This window comes from Ovis canadensis, chromosome 2 (assembly GCF_042477335.2).
Source record: "Ovis canadensis isolate MfBH-ARS-UI-01 breed Bighorn chromosome 2, ARS-UI_OviCan_v2, whole genome shotgun sequence".
Classification (NCBI taxonomy): Eukaryota; Metazoa; Chordata; class Mammalia; order Artiodactyla; family Bovidae; genus Ovis; species Ovis canadensis.
Genome location: NC_091246.1, coordinates 250,951,174 through 250,974,316, shown reverse-complemented (window position 1 = coordinate 250,974,316; position 23,143 = coordinate 250,951,174). Strand labels below are relative to the sequence as shown.

General features: G+C 37.7%; 1 protein-coding gene across 33 annotated transcripts in view; it reads right to left on the bottom strand.

The window, feature by feature from the left end:
• EIF4G3 (eukaryotic translation initiation factor 4 gamma 3) overlaps nt 1-23,143 on the bottom strand; it is a 355,715-nt gene that overhangs the window by 142,035 nt on the left and 190,537 nt on the right. For all 33 annotated transcript variants that reach the window (XM_069579156.1, XM_069579148.1, XM_069579151.1 and 30 more), the window contains 4 exons: nt 17,716-17,895; nt 16,833-16,947; nt 9,199-9,296; nt 7,247-7,369 (listed from right to left, as the gene is read on the bottom strand). In XM_069579156.1, coding sequence (XP_069435257.1) covers nt 7,247-7,369; nt 9,199-9,296; nt 16,833-16,947; nt 17,716-17,895 — 516 coding nt within the window. The remainder of the gene's footprint in view (nt 1-7,246; nt 7,370-9,198; nt 9,297-16,832; nt 16,948-17,715; nt 17,896-23,143) is intronic.

Here is a 23,143-nt window from a genome sequence, read left to right as displayed (position 1 = left end):
AAAAGGAGAACAAGAAGAAGAAAAAAGTGGGTCCCAAATCTCATTGCATGCATCAAAATAAATTCCACGTCAATCAAAGATAAAGGTAAAATAACCAAACTTAAATACTGCTCATTTTATTATCTTTGATGGCAAAATCTTTCAAAGTTTCAGCCTCAAATCATCAGTTACTTATTAAAAACGAAAACCCTGTGAACAGATTGGGGTGGGAAGGAAGGCTCAAGAGGGAGGAGATATATTTGTGATTATGGCTGATTTGCACTGTTGTTCAGAAAAAAGCAACACAACACTGTAGAGCCACTTTCCTCCAATTAAAAAACAAATTAAAAACTTACAAAGAGAGGAAAAAAGATTTTTAACTTCTATATAACAGAAGCCATCATTAAAGTTAAAACACAATCATCAAACTAGAAAAAAAATTACATATGGCAAAGGGATTTCTGTAACATTTAAAGAACGCTTATATATAAGAGAAAGATTATCACTCCAAAAGAAACGTGTACAAAAGACATGAACATAAAATTCACACACACACAAATAACCACTGAACATCAGAAATTTTAACTCCACCAATCAATCAATAAAAACTAAATGAGGTATTATTTTGCAATCCATCAGTAAGGCAGCAATGTACGGAAAGGGGTATTCTCTTACACTGCGATTAGGAGATTACCTGGTACATTTCTGGAGGCTATGATCCCAAAGTAAAGTTGTTCATCATAGCATAGTTATTATTAGTCATAAACAGGAAAGAATACGAATACATATCAATTAAATAAACTAGGGCACATCCAAACAAGGAAATACCATGTAGCCATTAAGAATTATAACACCTATAATCAAACAAGAATATTCTGCATGATCACTGAAAACACAGAACTTATACAATGTCATAGGGACCTCCCTGGCAACCAGTGTTTAAGATGCGACACTTTCACTGCCATGAGCTTGGGTCCGATCCCTGGCCAGGTAACTAATATCCCACAAGCCGAGTATCTGACCAGCCAAAAAAGAAAGTCATGAATAAACCCAAATATATTCAATTATACGTAGGAAGGTAGCAATGCGCGTACACACACACACACACACACTCTGAAAGATGTCTGAAAGGATATTCAACAAAAAGTTAACAGTTAACTCTTTGGTAATAAAATTAATGGTGGTAATGTCTCCCTTTACTACTCCTTTCCAAAGAAGATTTGTAATTTTTATACATACAAAATGAAATCACTGTAATTTTGAAAATACATTATTAGTAGTAGACAAAAGATTAAACCTGATTGTTTTTTGAGATCTCTTACAATACTTCCTGTGACCCCCTACTAAACATCATGGTTACTTCATGACTATGAGATGCAATGGAACCATTCAATGTCTGGCAATAAGTGGCAAAGGACAGGAATTTTCCTACACATGTAAAAATTCAAGGTACACTTTCTTTATAACCAAGATTCAGGTTTAGTATATCTGGTGTAAAGTCATACCACTCTTAATAACAAAGGCTTTCACAAAATTTGGTGAAGCCCTATGAAGAAATACAGTTCAGGAGAAACTAAAGAATCATGTAAAATAAAATTTGGGCCTCACTGGTGGCTCAGATAATAAAGAATCTGCCTGCAAGGCAGTAGGCTGGGGTTTGATCCCTGAGTCGGCAAGATTCCCTGGAAAGCAAATGGCAACCCACTACAGTATTCTTGTCTGGAGAATTTCATGGACAGAGAAGCCTGGTGGGCTGCAGTCCATGGAGTTGCAAAGACGCGTACACGACTGAGGAACTAAGCACACAGTTTTCATATAATTGAAAAATACTATTTTTAAGCCAAAGTGAAGTGAAGTCTCTCAGTCATGTCTGACTCTTTGCGACCCCATGGACTGTAGCCTATCAGGCTCCTCTGTCCATGGGATTTTCCAGGCAAGAGTGCTGGAGTGGATTACCATTTCCTTCTCCAGGGTATCTTCCCAACCCAGGAATTGAACCCGGGTCTCCCACATTGCAGGCAGACGCTTTACCGTCTGAGCCAGAAAGGAGGGTACTAATGAGAAATTATTAAAGATGAAGAATGATGTGATTTAATTCAATAACCAGGATCTTTATTGCACTCATCATGCTCCAGTATTCTTGCCTGAAAAATCCTACGGACAGAGGAGCTTGGCGGGCTCAAGTCCAAACCGGCTGCAAAGAGTCAGACACAACTGAGCACCTTTACCATACTACCATACCATACCATACCATACCATACCATACCATACCATACCATACCATACCATACCATACCTGAGATGACAAAATGACATTTTAAAACTCAGGAGTGGATTTGTTTACATTATATAGGTATTTTCAAATTCTTTATGTAAGAACTTACCTACTTAGTGTACTTACAAAATGAATGTTATTATCTAAACATTAGAAACTAACTTTGGTTAACTGCTACTGCTAAGACTATAAAAGTGAACTAATTAACAAATGGCCAGTTGATTTCCAGGTATCAAATTTATAAGAAGCTATTCAAAAGACTGAATAACCCGCTGACTTTGGTAATTTTCCCAAAAGACAGGAGAGGCTAATACATGCCAGCAATAAATAATCTTTCATCAACCCCTACACTCTATGACACAGGACTCTCCCTCAAGTAATATCTGTGCTTCATTTTAAGAGTACTTCTTATTAATAAAACAACAAAAAAAGAAAAGAACAAAAGGGAGTAGGGAGAGGAAACAAAGCATATAGTTCATTTTAAATTTTTATTGGAAGGAGACAATTCTAGAACACTTGCCTATTCAATCAGCCGTCAGTATCCATGGGAGACTGGTTCTAAGACAGCCTGTGGATAACAAAATTCTCAGACGCTCAAGTCCCTTACATGAAAGTGTGTAGTTTTTGCATTTAACCTCCCATATATTGGGTTGGCCAAAAAGTTTGTTTGGGTTTTTCTGCCTGGAAAAACTCAAAACAATTTTTTTTGGCCAATTCAATACTTTAAATCATCTCTGTATTACTTATAACACCTAATACAATGTAAATATTATGTAAATACGTGACAGTGCATGGTAATTTCACCTTCCGCTTTTTGGAACTTGCTGCAATTTTTTCTGAATATTTTTGATCCCTGGTTATTTGAATCTGCACGTGAAGAACCTGTGGATAGGGAGGGCTGACTGTGCAACACTATGGATTTATTTCTACCCTACAGGGTCCAAAGCAACTTTCAGGAAGTAGCACATTTCTTAATACGAAAATGGTCCTTGTGCCTTAATGCTACCAACAAGGGATACACCTGGGAGACTCTGAAGTACTGATTACTTAGTATAATCCTTCATTTTACACGATAAAAAAAACAGGCGGTTAAAGGACTTAGCATTCTGACCCCAGGTCATAAATCTCGATGACAGAGTGGAGACCAGCATCAGGTACTCTATTATTCTATGATGTCCATCTAGGCACCTGTCTGTACACTACAATCATCTGAATAGGCACAAATCCACAGATCATTTAAAAACTTAGGAAACAGGAATACTTAAATGCAATCTACTCTTCAGGACAAACACAGAAGCAACAAAAACCTGTTTCTCCTTTCCATTCTCCTCCTCCAACAGTTTCTCTCAATTAACTCCTCTAAGCCTGCTTGTTTGCCAAAATCAAACTCATTATCCTCCTATTCAAAACCCATGTCTACTTAATGTTATATTTTACTATAAATCCCAGAATCTAAGCTTCAAGAATCACCCCTGACTCTTCCCTCTTTCTAACACCCAGGAGAACCATGCAATGTGTTTACCTGGACCGTACTGGTTTCTGCCTGGTGTCCCAGCAAAACGATTCACAGCATCCCCATTCATTTCTAGAACTGCCCAAATTTAGATGATAATTTATACAGTCACCATTTTTATAATCCTTACTTTCTTAGTAACCAGTTGCTGAATATTTCTCTAACTGACTTCTTCTCGTTCAACTGACTTTCTAATTTATCATCGGAAATGATAACAGTCTTCCTTCACTCAATTTCCCATCATCATGTGCCTTTTTGTATATAGAGCCACTCTGCTAATATACCCTTCTCTCTCTTTCCATCTTGTGAATACCAATCTGGGAACTCAGACCAAGTGGCATTTCTGCTGTGAAGCCTTCAAGACGCCTCCAGTCATCTTCTGTGCCTCCTGCAATAACAGTAATTGCAATGCTAGTAACGCAGACAGACAGAACAGACTTGTGGACACACGGGGAGAAGGAGAGGCTGGGATGGATTAAGAGTAGCATGGAAACACACCCCACCATATGTGAAAGAGAAAGCCAGGGGGAATTAGCTGTATGGCCCAGCGGAGCCACACCGGGACTCTGTGACAACCTAGAGGGGTGGATGGGGTGGGAGGTAGATTCAAGAGGGGAGGGACATATGCGTGCCTATCACTGATTCATGCTGATGTATGACAGAAACCAACATTATACTAGAAAGCAGTTACACTTCAATTTTTAAAAAGTAACATGACATCTGTTGAATGCTCATTATGTTCCGAGCTTAAGCAATTTTAAGTATTTACTTAATACTTATAATAACTCTATGAGGCTTTATTTCCCTCATTTTTGAAAATGTGGAGCTAAAGTTTTGGAAGATTAAGTAATTTGGCTAAAGTTACAACATTAAGCTATGGAACCAGGACTTGAAACCAAGTATATCTGATTCAAACCCAAAGCCCCTGCCCTATACTATCTCACCTATACCAACCATCATTAATGGGTTTCTCTGACCCAACACATTTGAGTTTGTGCTGTAACTATGACTCACTTGGTCGCCTTTGTGCTTTAATGCTTCTCAGTATATCCTCACAGGAGGACGGTCAAGTATCAGCAATTATCCTCTATTTACCTTAAAGAGACTGGGATGACCTCAATCACAGCAAAAGGGCTTTGCTATTTACAACACATGCAACTGTACCTCAAAGCAGGTACTCTGTAAGGCCAGAATCAACACAGTGTTTGCTATTCAGTCATAAAGTCTGAAACAGGTTGTCTCATCTGCAATCTAATTAACTAGAATGTGATTCAGGATCTATTAAGAATTAGGCCACAGCTACAAACAAGCAGTTTTAGGCAAAATCTAAAGGGTTTATTTGAGTGGCATAGTGCTATTTACTGGTAGAACTGGGCTGTCATTTAAAACTTGCAGATTATTTGCACAGAGATTTCTAGCTTCTTTTGAAACTGTAGGTCAACATTTTACATGCTATAACAATTAGGCATTAATGATTGCTTCCCTTAACTGGGGATTATCCTCTCTTACTCTATGTGTATCACTCTATGAATTCCTAAAAAATGAAGGCAAGGGGCAGTTGCCATCACCATGCTTGTGCTCTTGCTGTTCTTAAGAGGAAAATGAAGTATTTCTAGTTCATATGTCTCTTAACGGGTTATTTATCCATTCCATGAGTTTCATGCATTTGGAAAGACAGCAGACGGGTAACTGTGTATTTAAATGCAAACTAATAAAGTAACGCTTCATGATGATATTACACCTCAGAAAGAACTACCAACATTAGAATAATTGATTGATGATCTTTATCAACTAAAAGTGTACATTCAGTGGGCTTTATGATGATCCAAACACATACACTTATATTCAGGCCTGGGATCCCTGGAGAAGGATAAAGAGCAAAAGGATGCCCATGACGAAGGTCAGAGAGATAACCAGCAGAGGGTACGATCAAGCTCCGTAAGACCAAAAAAAACCACCTCACAGGGAATTAAAATGTAGAAATACATGCTCTAGTTGAGAATTTAAACTAAACAGTTTGACAATAACAATATTTTAACTAAAGTTGGAAAATACAGACCAAAATTGAATTGCCCCTATGAACGAATCCTAAACTTTTGCGATAGGATGCTCCTAACAGAGCACATAAAGTAGATTAATTTAAATGTGCAAATGTTGCTGCTTCCACATTCATATCCAGGGACAAGACTGAGTCTAAGCCCTATTCAGTCACTCCAGATCTGGAATATCCCTGGGGAAATAACAGAGCATGGTAAAAGGTTCTATTAACAATCATCAAGAAAATCTCACAATTCCTATAACAACGTGGTTACACATTTTACTTTGCTAGATGATGGAAGATAAAAGTCAGCCAGACAGTATCATCATGTCCAAGTAAAACACATCATCACACAAAAGTCTCAGGTTTGAGGCTTATTCAAAGTTCACGTATTTTCAAGGGGCTCTAAATTTAAACATGTATTTGTGGGCTCTTTAAAGAACTTTTTTTTTTAACCTGTACAGTACTACTAAAATCAAGTCAACAGTCTGTCATTGTGAATTGCCTTATATTTGATCATCCATATCACTTGTTTGTAAACTGGGCTCTCAGGAGTACCTCACCATTCAGCCGCAAGAGGGAGAAGCAAGCAGATCCCTCGACCTTAAGAACATTGGTTACGTCTGTTCTCTATGCTGAGTATTCATACTTTAGATATTGTGAAAATTTGAAATCATTCTCCTCCTCAGAATGGTTTAGCCTAGTTTAAAATAACCTAAGGATGAAATCAAAATTCTGTCAAACTTCGGGGAAGGGGGATCCCTTCTCTATTATAGTCTACTAAACCCCAGCTCCTCCTGGAATGCCTTGATGTCGAAAAGCAGGAAAGTGAGCTCTTAGAAGATCATTGATAACCACATTCTGCAACAGGAACAAGCAAGTGTTTGACAGAACTTACTAAAAACCTTTGTCAATAATTGAAGAAGACACCCTCCACTCAAGCTCATTTATGCACGACTTAAAAGTAAGAGGTGTACCTGTAAGACATTTAAATATGCTCTGAAAAAACACAGGCAATCATCTCAAGCAAAAGTGTTCAGTGAAGAAGTTTAAATTCTCTAATTTAATGTTTGTATTATCATAGTGTGTAGCATTTAATTCCTAAGACTCCATATTGAAAATATAAAATGCTCATTTAGCGATGAGGTTTCCATGGGAATGCAGCTCCTTTTGGTGCCCAGCAATAATTAGGAAGAGGGGCCACAGCTATGCTCTGAGTGTGAAGACAATACAAAGAAACATTACCAATAAAAATTTGGAAGTTATAACAGTTTACAAAGAGAAACAAACATGTCTGTTTAAAAATCATTTAGATATTCGAGGCTATGAGACAACTGATGGAAAGCAAAAAAGTGCAGTCAAGTGGCTTCAGAAGAAAACAGCCGAGCAGAGGTCAGTGGCAGATGCGCACCATCACCCATCACGGCGTGCTCTGTCTTACCTGAGGGGGAGGAGGTGTGGAAGTGGGCCTCCCTATAGGTGGAGTGGGGTTCCGGCTGCCACCTCCAGACATGATCTCCTCTGTTATGTCTTTTCCTCCCTGGTTTGGATCCCGAATTCTTATCTGTAAGGTTATGAATTGAGACAGCATATTTACAGATGGGCGTCTACATAGTACATTTATAGGAATATGACGTGTAAAGGTGCAAACTGGGAAACACGCCAAACATCAAAGCTGATATCTGACTTGATTTCAATCAGAGAACCACAGGGTGTCATTCAAAGGAATTTAGGCCATTCGCGGTGGCTTGAACTAAAGTAGCACAACAAGCTAGCATGAAACCTAGTTGGATGAATTTCTAGGTCAAAAAGGCAAACTATTAACATTTATCTTTTAAGCAATGCCGAACTGATTTTATTTGTAATGCTTAACGTAAGACAAAGTTCATAAAATATTTGTAAAATATGGAAGTTACTCTCTAAAGTTTTCAAGGCCTAAATGGTTCTCTAGCAAAGTGAAAAATATTCATATCCTAGGGCAAAGAAATACAGGTTTATGTTGCAGATAACCTTAAAGATGCTCAATGCAATGCTGTTTTTTTTTCAGCAAAGACAGAAAGATCTTAAAGACTGATCAAAAACATGGTGGTTAAAACTTTATATTACATCCTTACAATTAAATAACGAACAGTAGTAGAAAAAATGAGACTGCTCTACACATACTAATATACAGTGACTGTCAAGATGTATTGGTAAATGAAAAGATACAAGACACAGAACAATGTGGATGGTATTCCTGTAATTCTGTGAGGGCCTGTGTTTGCAGACAACAGTGGAGAAGGTACTACATGAAGATGGAGCGCCTGGGTCTAGGCCTTTTGTCCTGGGACAATGCTGAGACATAAGACCTGCTTCTGCTCGTCATTAAATCCAGAGCTTACCGAGCCATCCATGGCTTCTTCAAAATTTCGAAGAACTCACTAATTAAACCACCTGAACCTGGAAGCTTTCTAGGGAAGAGGTTTAAGATTTCTACTATCAGTTATGGAATCTTGTTTCTACTATAGTTTTACGTACTATTTTTCAATCTATCTGTTCTCCCTTCTTCTTCAGTAACATATATTAATACTGTTGTCTGTTTTCATTGCTTTTTTTAAAAATTAACTTTTCTGCATTCTAAGAATGTTCAAGTCCTACATCTACCATGCTGTTTCAACATCAACAAAGCATGAGTTTTCACCTGCAGTGTCAAGATACACCAGCATGTCTTTTTTATTATGACATGTGCACAAGCAATTTGTATCTGATTAAAAAAAAAAAATTCTGAACCTAATTAATTTTCATTAAATGACAGTAATTTTAAGATGTCACTCACATCTATTTTAGCTGTGTGATCTAAGACAGTCTTTTAAGTATCACTCATTTGTGTTCTGATGTTTTAAAAGCCTGCAAGCCTCTCTTCTATAAAATATTCTGCAGTGCATAGTTCATATTCTGTACCCTAATTCCCTTAGGCCTGATTGAATGGACAGAGGCAAAGCTTCTGTTAAATTTATTAAAAACAATTACAACACATTTTCTAAATTCTTTCTGTTTCTTAAATCTGCTCCATCAGAAAGATTTTCCTCGCTGTCCTCAGTACTCTATTTTCTCTTGTGCTATTTTCCCCCTGTCAATTCATGACTAAACCTTCCCAGTTCTAGAGCTGGACGGCAGTTAGCATAGCTAGCTTAGCGCATGTTGCAAACTGGTATTAAGCACAGGGTATCTGCACCATCTCATTACAGGTTCATACAAATCCTCCAGGTATAGTGGAGAGGATAAAAGGGAGGAACAAAAATTAGCCCTCATTTGTGAACTGAGGTGAGTAATTAGTACAGGTGTAGGTAGACTTACTTGATAGAAAATGGACATTCAATTCTAAAATGAGGAAAACTAATAAACACATCTTACTGTTTTTTTCTCTCTCTTGGCTGGAGGGGGCTGCTGCTGCGTAGGCACTATGATAGGAGCTGACTGGTACACTGGCTGACTTGGGTAAAAAGGCGTTCCTAAGGAATTAGAAAACAACGAAAAAAAGCATTCAGTTACTTTGTCAACCACTATAAGACTGGTAATGACACCATGAATCTAGACAATTAGTTTTAAAAATGTAAAAAAACAAGCATCCTTCTCACTTATCTCTTTCCCCTAGCTCACCCCTTCCAGCTACTGAAGTGGTTAAAGAATGATTGATTCGCAAACAGTCATAATCATATTTCCTTTTTCAGCATCCACTACAAAAAAGCAATTAAATAACCAACTCCTGCAAACTGACACCAGAATTACTGCTTAAAAAAAAAAAAAAACTACTCTGGGTGCTCACTGCCTCTAAACGTAATTTTCAAACAAAGGTTTGTGTGAATATGTTCTGCATGTGGGTTTGGTCAGGGGCTGGATAACACAGCTCATCATCTTGTGGGCTGGGGTGGTCTAATTCTTCTCTCTACTTGCGGAGAACCACCACCACAGGGAGCCATCATAAAGGCTCGAAGAATGCTATTGTTGGGGATGTAAAAAGGCTGGTAAAAAGCAGCCTAAAGTCCAGATACTTAAGGATCCAGGGCTTCCCTTGTAGCTCAGCTGGTAAAGAATCCACGCACAATGCGGGAGACCTGGGTTCAATCCCTGGGTTGGGAAGATCCCCCGGAGAAGGGAAAGACTACCCACTCCAGTACTGTGACCTGGAGAATTCCACGGACTCTATAGTCCATGGGGTCACAAACAGTCGGACACAACTGAGCAACTTTCACTTTCACTAAGTATCCAGGTTCTACCTTTCTAACTACATTTTCTACCGTTCTCAAACTCCACACCTTTGCTCCAGGGACAACCTATTCCTACCCCTTGTGTACATCAATCTCAACATTGTTCATGCCTTTGAGTACACTCATGCCTCAATGAATCCTTTTTAGCTTTCAAAACTTTGACTATTATCACAATTACTATTAAACCAGAGTACTTATAGTAGAGGTGGTAAGAAGGGATCAGATACTGGATATTTTTGAAGACAGAGCCGACAGACTTGCTAATGGATGGGATGTGAGTATGAGAGAAAGAACTGTCAAGGAAAATTCTTCAGGTCTTTGTTTGAGCAAATGGAAGAATGAGATTCTATTTATTGTGTTATTTATGTATTTATTTACTGGGATGAGGAAAAGTAAGACTTTAGGGCAGAAAAATCAAGAGTTCAATTATGGACATGAAAAGTTTTGAGATTCTTATGAGACTTTCAAACCAAGGTATCAAATATACAAAAAGAGGCTCAAGTCTGGAGCCAGAGAATAGGTATCCGTTTTGGAATTAGACTATATGGACAATATTTAAACCATGACACTGGGTAACCCAGGAAATGAGTACTGCTGAAGCCTGGCTTGGAGAATTTTGAGCATTACTTTACTAGCATGTGAAATGAGTGCAATTGTGCGGTAGTCTGAGCGTTCTTGGGCATTGCCTTTCTTTGGAATTGGAATGAAAACGGACCTTTTCCAGTCCTGTGGCCACTGCTGAGTTTTCCAAATTTGCTGGCATATTGAGTGCAGCACTTTCACAGCATTATCTTTCAGGATTTGAAACAGCTCAACTGGAATTCCAGGTAAGGTTTAGCATAATGAAATTCACTGGTGACCTTGACAAAAGCTGCTTGGACTGGGGTGGAGTGTGCATCCTCGTTAGGGTGGGTTCAGTAATGAATGAGATGAAAGAAAATGAAGACAGTATAGATAGCTCTTTTTCTTATAAGCTTTGAAAGGAAGTAGAAAAATGGGCTATGGGTGGACAAAAATATGAAGTAAAATAAACCTTTTTTAAGAAAAGATAGGAATGAAACAGTATACCTGTATGCTGATGGAACTAATCCAGCAGACGGAGAAGAAAATGATATTAACAGGAAAGACAGATGAGAACCGCAGAGTAAACAGCCTTAAATGGGTAAATGGGTATATACATACATGATGGGTGCGTAAGGGACGGCTCGCCTTCAGCAGTCAAAGAACAAGAAGGACAGATGTGTACTAAAGTAGTTAATACCGGTAAAAATCCTTGGTACTTTAGTAAAAAGTCAAATAATGTAGCTATATTATCACTGTCATTATTGACAACATCACCATCCCACCATTATCATAATAATCAAGTGGAAATTTCTTGGAAGCACTATGATTTTCAGTATCAGAACTCTGCAGGTATTGATTGTCTTTGAAAATCAGATTTGGAAAAGAACTATAACAGGGCTGATCTAAATAGCATGACTAGGATTCGAACAGGTTGTGTGTATGTGTGTGTTAGTTGCTCAGTCGTGCCTGACTCTTTGCGACCCAGTGGATTGCAGCCCATCAGGCTCCTCTGTCCATGGAATTCTCAAGGCAAGAAGACTGGAGTGGCTTGCCATTCCCTTCTCCAGGAGATCTTTCCAACCCAGGGACTGAACCCAGGTCTCCTGTATTGTGGGCAGATTCTTGACAGTCTTGAGCTACCAGGGAAGCCCTCTGAATAGGTTAAAAGACAAAATCACTTTAGCCATCCTCTAGTACTGAGCAAAGAACTATCAAAGTAGAACTCAAATAAGCAATTCTATGCTACCACATTACGTCACTAGCTCCCAAAGTCAGAAAACAACACCCTAAAATTGGTGTCAAATGCTGCTACCCAAGAAATACAATTTGCTCACCTTGCCATTATTTTTTAAGCTAAGTGAAATAAGATCCAAAAGGTGAAAGGTGAAACATCCCTTAAAAAAATCAGATTCTACTAATGAAATAATTTCGAGTCACCACGACTGGGGCAGAGGCTGATGTACAATATATGTATAATAAATACCAGCTGAATAAACCTGAGAGAATAGGATAGTCTCCATATGGTGGCGGTTAAACACTGAATTAGTAAGACAGTTAATTAACTGTAGACCCCAGCAGAGCAGGCCTTCTGCCCTGGCAGACAATAGTTTTAGTTTATAACCTAATCCAACCTCTTACATAGTCAAAGACATTTAAAAAACATTTATCTATTCTATTAAAAATGTAAATCACTTTTGCATGTACATATGAGGCAAATTACTTAATGTTTCTGGACCTCTTATTCATGGAAGAAGGTATATTTGTCTACATCAGCAGGTCCAAATCCAGCTTAATACCATTTGTTTTGTAAATAAAGTGTTATGGGAAGAGACCTACAGACAACACTGTACTCTCTCTGACTGACTGGTTCCCCACTACTGTGAAGAGTTAGACAGTTGCAGGAGGTCTGCAAAGCCTCACCTATTTACTATACACAGCCCTTCAGAGAAAAGGCTTGCTGACTCTTATTCTATCAGTGGTTCTGCGAACCCTGGTCTATACAAAAGTTGTCAATAATATATGGCAATATTTATAAAATAATAACCACAAAACACACATACACATAATTATAGGCTTGCCAACCTGGACACTATTGGAAAGGACTGTTCCTGTCTTAAAATCATTTCAGTCCTATTCCTTTGTTATTAAAGCGGGCTTCCTACGAAATAATACAATAAATAGCAGTTTTATTTAAAAGGCTTATTGGCAAAATTTTAAATGTAATAGTTATGTATGTTTCTTTCTTTATTTTACTTTCTATTTATTTCACTCCCCGAGGATACTGAAAGAGCTGGGGAAAAAAATCAGACTACTTCTCATTGGCAAAACCCCAAGCATAAACACCACACAAATTAATTCTGAAAGACAGGGGGAATAATACCTCAACATCTACATTCCAGAAAATACCTAGCCCAAATGTGTTATACATTGCAGGTCTTCCAAAACCTTTCAAAAATCTTCAATTTTCCATAGAAACAAAGAAAATATAGTGGTTAAATATATAGGTTGGCACATGAAATCAATGTATCCTGTACTACACCCATCATAATAATATAACCGCATATAACCACATCACTGACCACAGTACTGCTGCTTTGCAAAAACACAATCAATCTAAAATTTGATGCCAAAAGTTACCCACCTACCCAAACCATGTGGGACAATGACTCCCTCAGCTCTTAAGAACTGAACCAGGTGCCCAAGCCCCCATAGAGACTCAGGAAAAGAGTAGAAAGAAGATGACAGAAGGAAAAGGAAATGACAGGACGGAGTGAGAAAGAAGGAGAGGATACCAGTTTAAAGAGAAAATGGGGCCGTATACCACTGCAAATTCTCAGCCCTTTTTTTCTTTCTCAACATCATTCCCACCATTAACCACATCATTTCACTCCCAAAAATGTATTTTTCACTTTGGGCAATCACCAGCTAGGGTTGGCCTGGAAATAACCTGTCTCCATGAGGTATTTTTCTGACATAACAGGTTATCAGAGTATTTAAAAAACACCAACAAGAGAAAAATTGAAAAGTGACACTGAGCATATACTAGTCATTAGTTATTTTTCCCTCAACACTGTAGAAACACTGCAAAAATTACACAAAACTCTATGATCTTAGTTGCTGAAATTCAATGGAGCTATTATTTTTGAGAATCACTATTCAAGGTTTAAACCAAGCAGGGGGTAAACTGTTAGCATCACTGAGTGAACTCCGTTACAGAGGAAGAACTAAGAACTCTGGGGTGCGGGGAGAGGGCATGGTCCACTCAACTCACAAACTCCAGCAGAAGGGCAAGAGTGAACAAGTCTTGGAGTCATTCCTAGCCAGTTCAGATAAGAGAAGGTCCTCTGCACTAGAAGAGAGGACTCTTGGCTTTGGAACACAGAACTAGGATCCTGTCCCTACACCCACATTTACCCAATGAAAACGGGAGGCACCAGAATCAGAGGCGAATTAAGAAATAGGACTGGAAAGATAAGAGAAGGGGAGTTTCTAAAAAGAGGAAATAGAAGGGAATGTTTACGCTTCAAGACCGTAAGACCATGCCAGCTGACATAAAGCAGTAAAGCAGAAGGACCAACAATTGATGGGAACCATTAGATTACAACTTTTGATTCTGATAAAAGCATATTAACTAGTGACAGGTTTTAAAATGAAAATGTCTGCCCAAATGACAAAATAAGAACCTAAAGTTCTATCAAAGAAAAGATTAATTATGATTTATTCTTAAAATAGAATAAATGTAGCTTGAAATTCTAAATGTGATGAAATGAAGAGATGTCCATGAATACATTGTGAGATGGTGGGGAGAAAATCAGAAAGTTTTAGAACATTAAAAATAGTCTATGTCCATCTGCACTAAAATTATTTAAAACAAATGAAAAAATATATATCAATCTGTTAAACCATTATTTCTTTAGGGAGTAAGGAAGGAGAGAAACTGACTACTTCTACTTTTTATGTCCTATCTATATTATTTGTACTTTCCATCATTAGTTACTTTCATAATGAAAAACTTTTAAATTGTCTTTCTAATCTTAAGGAAACTAGGGAAATAGTGTTTTAATCTAGGTGATAAACTACCTACTCAATGTCTTCTTAGATCTAAGTAAGAATTTCCTGGGGAAAAAGATTATCTGTCAAAAGGAACAGACATTCACAATATCTGAAATATAACTATACCTCAATATATTGCATTTTTGTAAAAATAAATATGGTTTATATATAATAGGAATAAATAAAACCAGAATGTTGTAATACTGTATGTATACATCATCAAAACATTTCCCTATTGTTAAGCTGATCTATATTGTTTCCATATATACTACAGTCGTAGTATTAAGAGCAAGAAAGAGGCCTGGCACAGACTTATAATACTGATGATATTTTGTGAGTCAGAAAGTCACTTACGTGATCTGTAAATAAATAGTAGACTAAAGTTCAGTGAGATACTTTTCAAAATGATTCTATAAATTCAAAGATATACCTGCATTCCTTTTGCAACTTGAGGTTAAAGAAGAAATACTATTAATTTTACCATGTTTACTGTGAGAGATAATCTCATCTTGAAGTTTTTCTCTTCAATTAATTCAAGAGAACAACAACCAATATTACACTTCAAAATAATTTTCAGAGCAAGTACAACGTGTACAAGTACAAAGACACTAGACTTGTGTGAAACTGTGGCTTAAAAGTCAAGTTCAAGGGGTGTACAAGTACCTCAACAGTGCTAGCAATATCCTATGTCAAAGCTGAGTAATGTGCACATATGATTTTCCTTTAAAATATATGTGTGAGTATGTTCATTATTCTGAAAATATCATGTATTTCTTAGTGAAAATACCACTTAATAAAGTCATGTTAAATAAACATATATATCTGAGACATATAATGAAGTTATAAAGTTTACCATTTTGAAATAGCAGTTTCAAAGTAATAGTAAGGTTTTCCTTTTCTAAAAGAAGTAAAGCTGCATAAACACTTGGTTGCTTTGCCTATTTTACCTGAAAACCTAAGGTAAATCTCCTTGAGTTATTCTAATACCCACAGATTATTCTATAAAGGTTAACTGAGGAACTAATCCCAATGTTAGGAAAATAGTTAGTGGATACATGTTTTTCTATGCCAGATAACCATCTTAAAAAAACAAGTTAAAATTTTAATATTTCCTTACTGTAATGGAGAGACTGATGTTTACTGATTCTTAAAGTTTAATTTTTCTAGTATTCACTGATTTTATCACTTAAAATTGGCTTTCTATGGAATAAAACAAGTGTAGGGTGTCATAGATGCTTACTGAATAAGACAAGTCATTTTTATTACTCCTTTGTTTAGCACTGGTTCACACACCAAGTATAAACAAGGTGCTTGCTTTTGTACATTGAAAGTACTTGTAGTTTCTCAAGGCATTTTCACTTAACTAATTCTCAAAACCTCCCCATGACACAGATATCACCACAATTCTGCAGAAAAGGAATCACAGGTATTCTGAGTTAAATTCAGGCATCCCATGTATATTCTCTAAGTGCCTGCCAGTCACTGTCCTCGAGGTACTAGGGATAGAGTAGTAAACAAAACAAACAAAATTCCCTGCCTTCGTGAATATCACATTCCGGTGGGGAAACATCAGCAAATGTTTTGGTAAATGATGGTAAATGCTTAGGAAAAAAGAAATCATTAAAGGGAGATAAGGTATATTTATGCATTTAACAAAAATCCAGTAAAAATCTAGTAATGATGAGCTGGTAGGAGACATCAGACTGAGACATGGGCTATTTCAGGACAGAATTACTAGCTCCTTGAGAAGGTATCATTAACTAAATACATTTCTATAACACTCTTTCCTTATACTCCACTCTCTTAAAACAAAGCTTTCAGGTCTACAACTGTTTGCAACATTTTGTTTAAAAGTCCTTCCCTGTGGTACAGATGGTAAAGAATCTGTCTGCAATGCAGGAGACCTGGGTTTGATCCCTGAGCTGGGAAGATCCCCTGGAGAAGGGAATGGCAACCCACTCCAGTATTCTGGCCTGGAGAATCCCATGGACAGGGAGTCTGATGGGCTTCAGTCCATGGGGTCGCAGAGAGTTGGACACAACTGTGCGCTAACACTTTTTCACTTTTACACCACCAAATCTCACTATCTAAACTGTCCTGCTACACAACAAAATGGAATGACCACAACAAACTAGCAGAAATTGCTCAAATTTTCACACTTACCATAAGCACTAGGGAAGTCCCCAGGTCCTGGCCCAGGATAAAAAGGACCTGGTCCTGGTGGTTGAACCGGGTACTGTTGTGGTGGCCCAACATATGGAGGGCCACTGTGACGGTACTAGAAGAGAGGAATTACAGACACTAATAAATAACATGAAAGTAGCTTACTATGGAAAAATAAAGGGGTGTGTGTGTGTGAGAGAGAGAGAGAGAATTATTTAAAGGAGGTAAAGTCACTTTGTTAAACACATTCGAAATGATTGCTGTCCATTAAGATGCAATGAGTAGATAAACAACAAGGATTTACTGTATATACAGAGAACTAAATTCAGTATCTCATAATAACCTATAATGGAAAGGAACTAAAAAAATGAATATATGTAGGTATAATTGAATCACTTGCCATACATCTGAAACTAACACAGTACTGTAAATCAACTATACTTCAGTTTTAAAAAAGATGCAAAAAGGATGAAGAAAAAGGTGCACCTTACGAACAGTCATATAGCAAATGAGAGCACAGGCAGATATCAGCTCACTGAAGAACTATTTCAGGCTGACAGCTTTCAACAACGCTGAACAACATCACTGGACAGCTAGTTACTGAGTCTACTTTAGAGCAACTGACTGTGGGTAAGGGACTGGGGGAAAGATAGGATATAAAAACAACTTCTCTATCATCTTAGAAAATTTCAAGAGATGAAAAAATACCTCCTTACAATATTATGAAAAATGACAAAATGGCTTAGACTTATATCCAACAAAAAAGTTCACACATCACTAAAAACCGATGCCATCAACCATCCTTCTTGCTCCCCCTGGTGAGAATCTGAGTTAATCCCCACACTACAACTGATGGACCACGTGGATCTGAGAGATACTTTACCTGTGGTATACAGTACTGAGGACCCTGGGGCACTGGGTACGGCATGGGCAGATGGTTAACCATCATGATGTGCTGATTGGCCTGATACACTGCAGTGGGTGTCTGTGCACCAGGACGAATGGAAGGACTGCTGTTCGGGATGGTAGCTCTAGGAGGCTGTATTTGAGGCCTCTGGAAAAACTGAGGAGGGGAGAAAAAAAATATTTATTTATTTATTTTTACAAAAGGCAGTATATAAATTTTACTATCGTGAGCTTTCTCCTTTTCTCCACTAACAAAAATCTTAATAACTTGAATAAGAAATACAATAATACATTTCACAAAAAAAACATTCTACATGAGGCACAGCCACACTAATTCAAGTTTTGATCAACATTGTCACTCATTTAAAGACAGCAGGGCAATTTCACTTTTAAAATGAAGTCTCAACTAATTGAAACTAAAAGTTCTATGCCACAAATGATTAATGTGAAAACGTGCGGTAAAATACAACAAAAGGGGTAGTTGGTATCTCTCTCAAAGCTGTTCTGCTGTATTATATAAAAGCATTCTTGCTTTCATGAAGAGTTGATGGCTCATTATCAACTTATTAGAAGCTAAAGTAGTCCCCTAAAAAAATACCAGTCAAGTCATTTATAAAGCATTTAGAATAACAACAACAACAAAAATCTGTCTGGACATTAAAATTTTCATCTCAGTTTTTCAAGGTCAAATTAAATTAAAATTATCTGTGAGGGTGTCACATGCTATAATAGGAAAAGCCTTGACATATAATAGGAAAAGCCTTCATTTTGAAAACAGTGGCAATCTCATACGGAACTGAACCCAGTTTTGCTTTCTCAAACAGTTTGCGATAAAAGTAGAAAATCTAGACAGGCTTGAGAATGGTCTAGAAGGAACTTTCAAATGGCAACCAGTACTTGTGGTTATTTGTGGTTCTCACTGCGGGCTTAAAAGCCTTGAAACAATATACCAATAGGAAATTCCCACTGTGAGTGCACGTATTCATCAGCACACAATCAATCTCACTCTTAAAACAGTAAGGGAATGGAGAAATAAGGAGGCCATGCAGAACCAGTAGTTTGTTACCTGGATGGGTCTGAATCCTCCCTTCAATTATGAAGCAAGAAAGCAGCGGGAAACAGAAAGAAAGCCAATGGAAAAGCTTACAGGTCAGTAAAGGGGCAGGACATAGCATGCAGCTCAGCAAAAACATCTTTCTATTCAGTAACCATAGGAGGAGAAGGAAGATTAGACAGCCAGAATGACAGTTCTCCACTTGAGAATTCAAGGGCACATGGAACTGAAGAATCAAGTGACATTCAATCCAAGTAAATAAATCCAGAGGCAGAAATATTCTAATAGTATAGCCACAAGTCTTAACAGCTTGGAAGGAAATGTCTGCTTAGCGGACAAGCACAGCTAGAACTACTGAGGACTACTCCTGGCTCTCATGGACTCCCATGATATGATGCAACATTAGTTATTTAGCTAAGACCTACTTTTCATCTTGAGTAGAGATGAGCGTTAACAGCAGGAGTGCCATTTGGTTACTTTCAAGTTTGAGAAAGTCCTAAGAAATACCTAAACTTGTCAACTTTTACCTGACTCCTTATGACAGAAACTTGCTCTTTTCAACTAACTAGGTATGTAAGAGGCCACCTACAGGTTTAAAATGGGAAATACAGTAGTAGTCTAAAAATGTTCAGCTCCAAAATCTCCCGAGTTATCTTAGGATTCCAGATGTGAGTGTTGCTACTGGTCCTAATAAAGGCAAGTTTGACCTCTGGGCCTGCTCAGGTTTCATCATGTCCTACTCTTGAGTATCAAGCTACCCACAGGTAGTAGGAAGTAACTTTTCATCTTGTGATGAACTGGAAGACCTGGGATCCAGTGCCCAAGGCTCATCCGCATTCAGCCCTCATATCCCAGGGCAAAGAAAACCCTAAAGAGAATAAGGCACAGACAAGGAACAGACAGGAAGGTACAGAAGGAGAATGAAGTGAATGGGGAAAACCAGAGAGCAGTGGGTGAAGATGAAAAGAAAATTCGAGAGGCAAGGGTGATAATACAGGAGGAGCCTGGGCTGGATTACAGAGACAGCAGTCTTCAAATTATCTCTACTGACACAGTTTTGGTGACAGACACAAGAATTTCTGTCAATTAAAATCAGGAACACTGGACTAGTAAACTTTCCATGCTAGACTTCACTTCTCTTAATTACACAGTAGACAGAATCTATTTTTCATCAACAATGTGAGCTGTAAACAAACTTCAGGAATGAACCCAAGTGTTTTTTGTAACGCACTATATGTATCAGGAGCCACAAAGCTGTTACAAGACTCAAGGAGAGCAGGGTCATTCATCTGGCTCAATACATTGAGCACTCCTGAATGTCAGGCACGCTGGATACGATTAATTCTGTAAGATTCCCTTCCATGAACTCTAGAGGGCAGCCAAGACAAAGAGAGGATCAAACGGACAGATCCACTGTGGTTATTACCAACTAATTTTGTCAAAGTACTTATTGCCTTTGAAGACACATGGTGTTATGGGGAGGTGAGGGGGCTAGAGGGAGAAAGGAAACTATTCCATTAACTTACGCAGAACAAGAAAAATAGACAGAGGTTCAGTTTTCCCATAATCACTTTTCTTACCACTATCTTCTACCTGTTCTGCTGGAATTTTTAACCAGCCCGTCTAGAATAACTGAGATTACATTTTACTCAAGGAGATTTCTGAACAGGATAAGACTGTTTGCTTTAGCTCTTTTGAAAGAGAAACTAACAAATGTTTCTAATGATACTCTTAATAACATATACCTGAGCCAGTAAAAGACTAAATTTGTGTTTATGTGGACATACAATACACTTTTTAAAAAATAAACTAAGACTTCAGCTTTGAAACTAAAAAAATGTATTAAACATGCACACTAAATAACAACAATAAAGATTCATATAGCACTTTCAGTTACCAGGTACCACTCTCAACACTTTACATATATATTAAGATAATCTTCATTACAAATCTCTAAGGCAGATACTATAATTAACACTACTATTAGATAGATATATGAGGAAATTGAGGGGGATGGGGGGATTAGTAACATCCTAATGGTCTCCCATGTATAATTTAAATATAATCAGGTTCTGATGCTGTACTTGTAACTGTTACACACTCTACCTCTCATGAAACGGAATATCCTTTGTAATATCAAACGTGATATGTCAGTCAGAAGAATTCTTTCAAAAGCTGAAGGCATATGCCAGGACATTTATCAAACTATACTAACAGGTAGCACATCAATCAAAATTGATTACTGGTAACAAAAACACCCCATCAATCACTTCATGAAAACTCATGTATATCAGTCAGGAAAACAAATTTCTTCTTCCTACAAGACCCCTTAATTCTCTATTTCCTTCAGAGTTAGTGAAACTTGTTCATACATTTTTTTTTATCCCTGGTACATTTAACAGGCCTACATTTACTCAACTTTATTGCACTAAGATTTTTACAATGACAGGCTACTTGGATCTTGTTTCTTCTTTAAAAAAAAAAACAAACACATCTCTCTGTCTGTCTGTCTGTCTCTCTATCTCTCTCACACACACACAGAGGAAAAGGTATAATGGCTGGACATGCAAAGAAATAAAAAGATATGGATTCTCTTCCCTCTTAACCATTCAACTGTAAATATAGCATTAGATTTAACACTGGACAGGCATGGCAGCAAACCATAGGTTAGTGAAAAGTGTGGATGTGAACAGGCTTTCCCAAACTGCTTGCAATGCTTCTGAATACTTTTTCCTCTCCACTGAGTGCTGAAGAATCATTAAAAGAAGCAAGATGTCCTGTTTCTGGAAGCACAGTACAGGCCATTTAGTCTAACCATATACCTTATGTTTGAATCTCTTAAATGACATGCCTTTGGGGTTATCAGACTTTAGCAACTCAACACAGTTCCACTGTGTTGTTAAATGGGAATTCTGACACCACAAAAGTTCTTCCTTCTATTGGCTCCAAAGTTTCTGAACCACCTATCCTCTGGTCTGACATCTACCCTCCCAAAACTCACATTGAAGTCGAATCCTTCCTCTCTGTAAGTGACAACCTGCCATTGCTGGCAACTTATCACTATTTTTTGTTCCAGGTCAATCACCACTCTGCACCCCTTGTCGTTCCAACTAAGATTTTTAAATTCCCTAAACAGCTTACTCTTTTCCCCTCAATTTTCTCCCACTGCTCAAAGTTCTCAAAGTAGAGAGCTGAATATAAATATCCAGGTCTGCCCAGAGTGTGCCAGGCCCTCACTCAATAAGTATCTGCTGCAGAATAAAGGAACAATCTCTCTCTTTTATTCTGGCCAATTATGCTTCCATTAATGAACAAGGATCACAGGAGCTCCTTTGTCAAAACATTTTACTACCAATTAGTACTGAGTTACAATCATCTTAAACTCTTTAATCTTCTTTATACATAACCTGGCAATAAGTCATACTCTTCACTTCTCTGTGTACTCTTACAGTTGTTAATTTGAATCTCATATAGGAATCAAGTGTTTTATTCCTTTGAAAATTTATCTGGCTAATTTCAACCCATCATTTCAGATTGTATAGAATCTTCTGTATTCGAAATATGTCATGTAATGTCAAAACTACATCACCATCAGCCAATCGGCAGGCAAGGCATTAATCCAAGTCATTGATAAAAATGCTGAAATGAGACAGTCAAGAAGAGAAGAACCTTGTACAACGTAATATTATCTCCAAGCAATCTGTTTAGTCTTCAGTCTTTCACTAGTATGGCCCACTAGTATGCCAGGAAAATGGAAGAGGAAGAGGACAGCGCCATTTGAGGTGATACTTTGGGTAGCTCCAAAGGGCTAGGATACCTTGAAAACAAGAGGCTGACTTTATAGGGGACTCAAGATTGCAAGATTGCTGATCTTCACAGAAACACTGTAGAAGCAAAAAAGAAAATGTTACCTCTGACACAGTATTTATACCTTTACCATAGTTTCCTGGCCAACAACATCTGTCATATTGCTTTTTGAAGATGATGTCCATTTCTCTTTTTTTTGGTGGTGGTGGTAGGGGTGTTGTTGGGGGGGGGGGGTATGTGCTGTGCAACCTGCAGGATTTTAGTTCCTTGACCAAGGACTGAATCCAGGCCCTGCAATGAAGCCAACCACTGGACCTCCAGGGAATTCCCAAGATGCTGTCAATTAGAATATAACATTTCTTATGAATCTGTTCTCTAACATTATCAAAAGACAAAGACATCTCTAAAAAAAAAAACTATATAACAGTCAGAAATTCTTTGAAAAACACCTATTCATTTTCAGCAATTATAAAAAACTTATTCAGTCACATTAGTTCTTCCAAAGTCTAAAACCACTGAGAACTTACTTATTAATTTGCAAAGC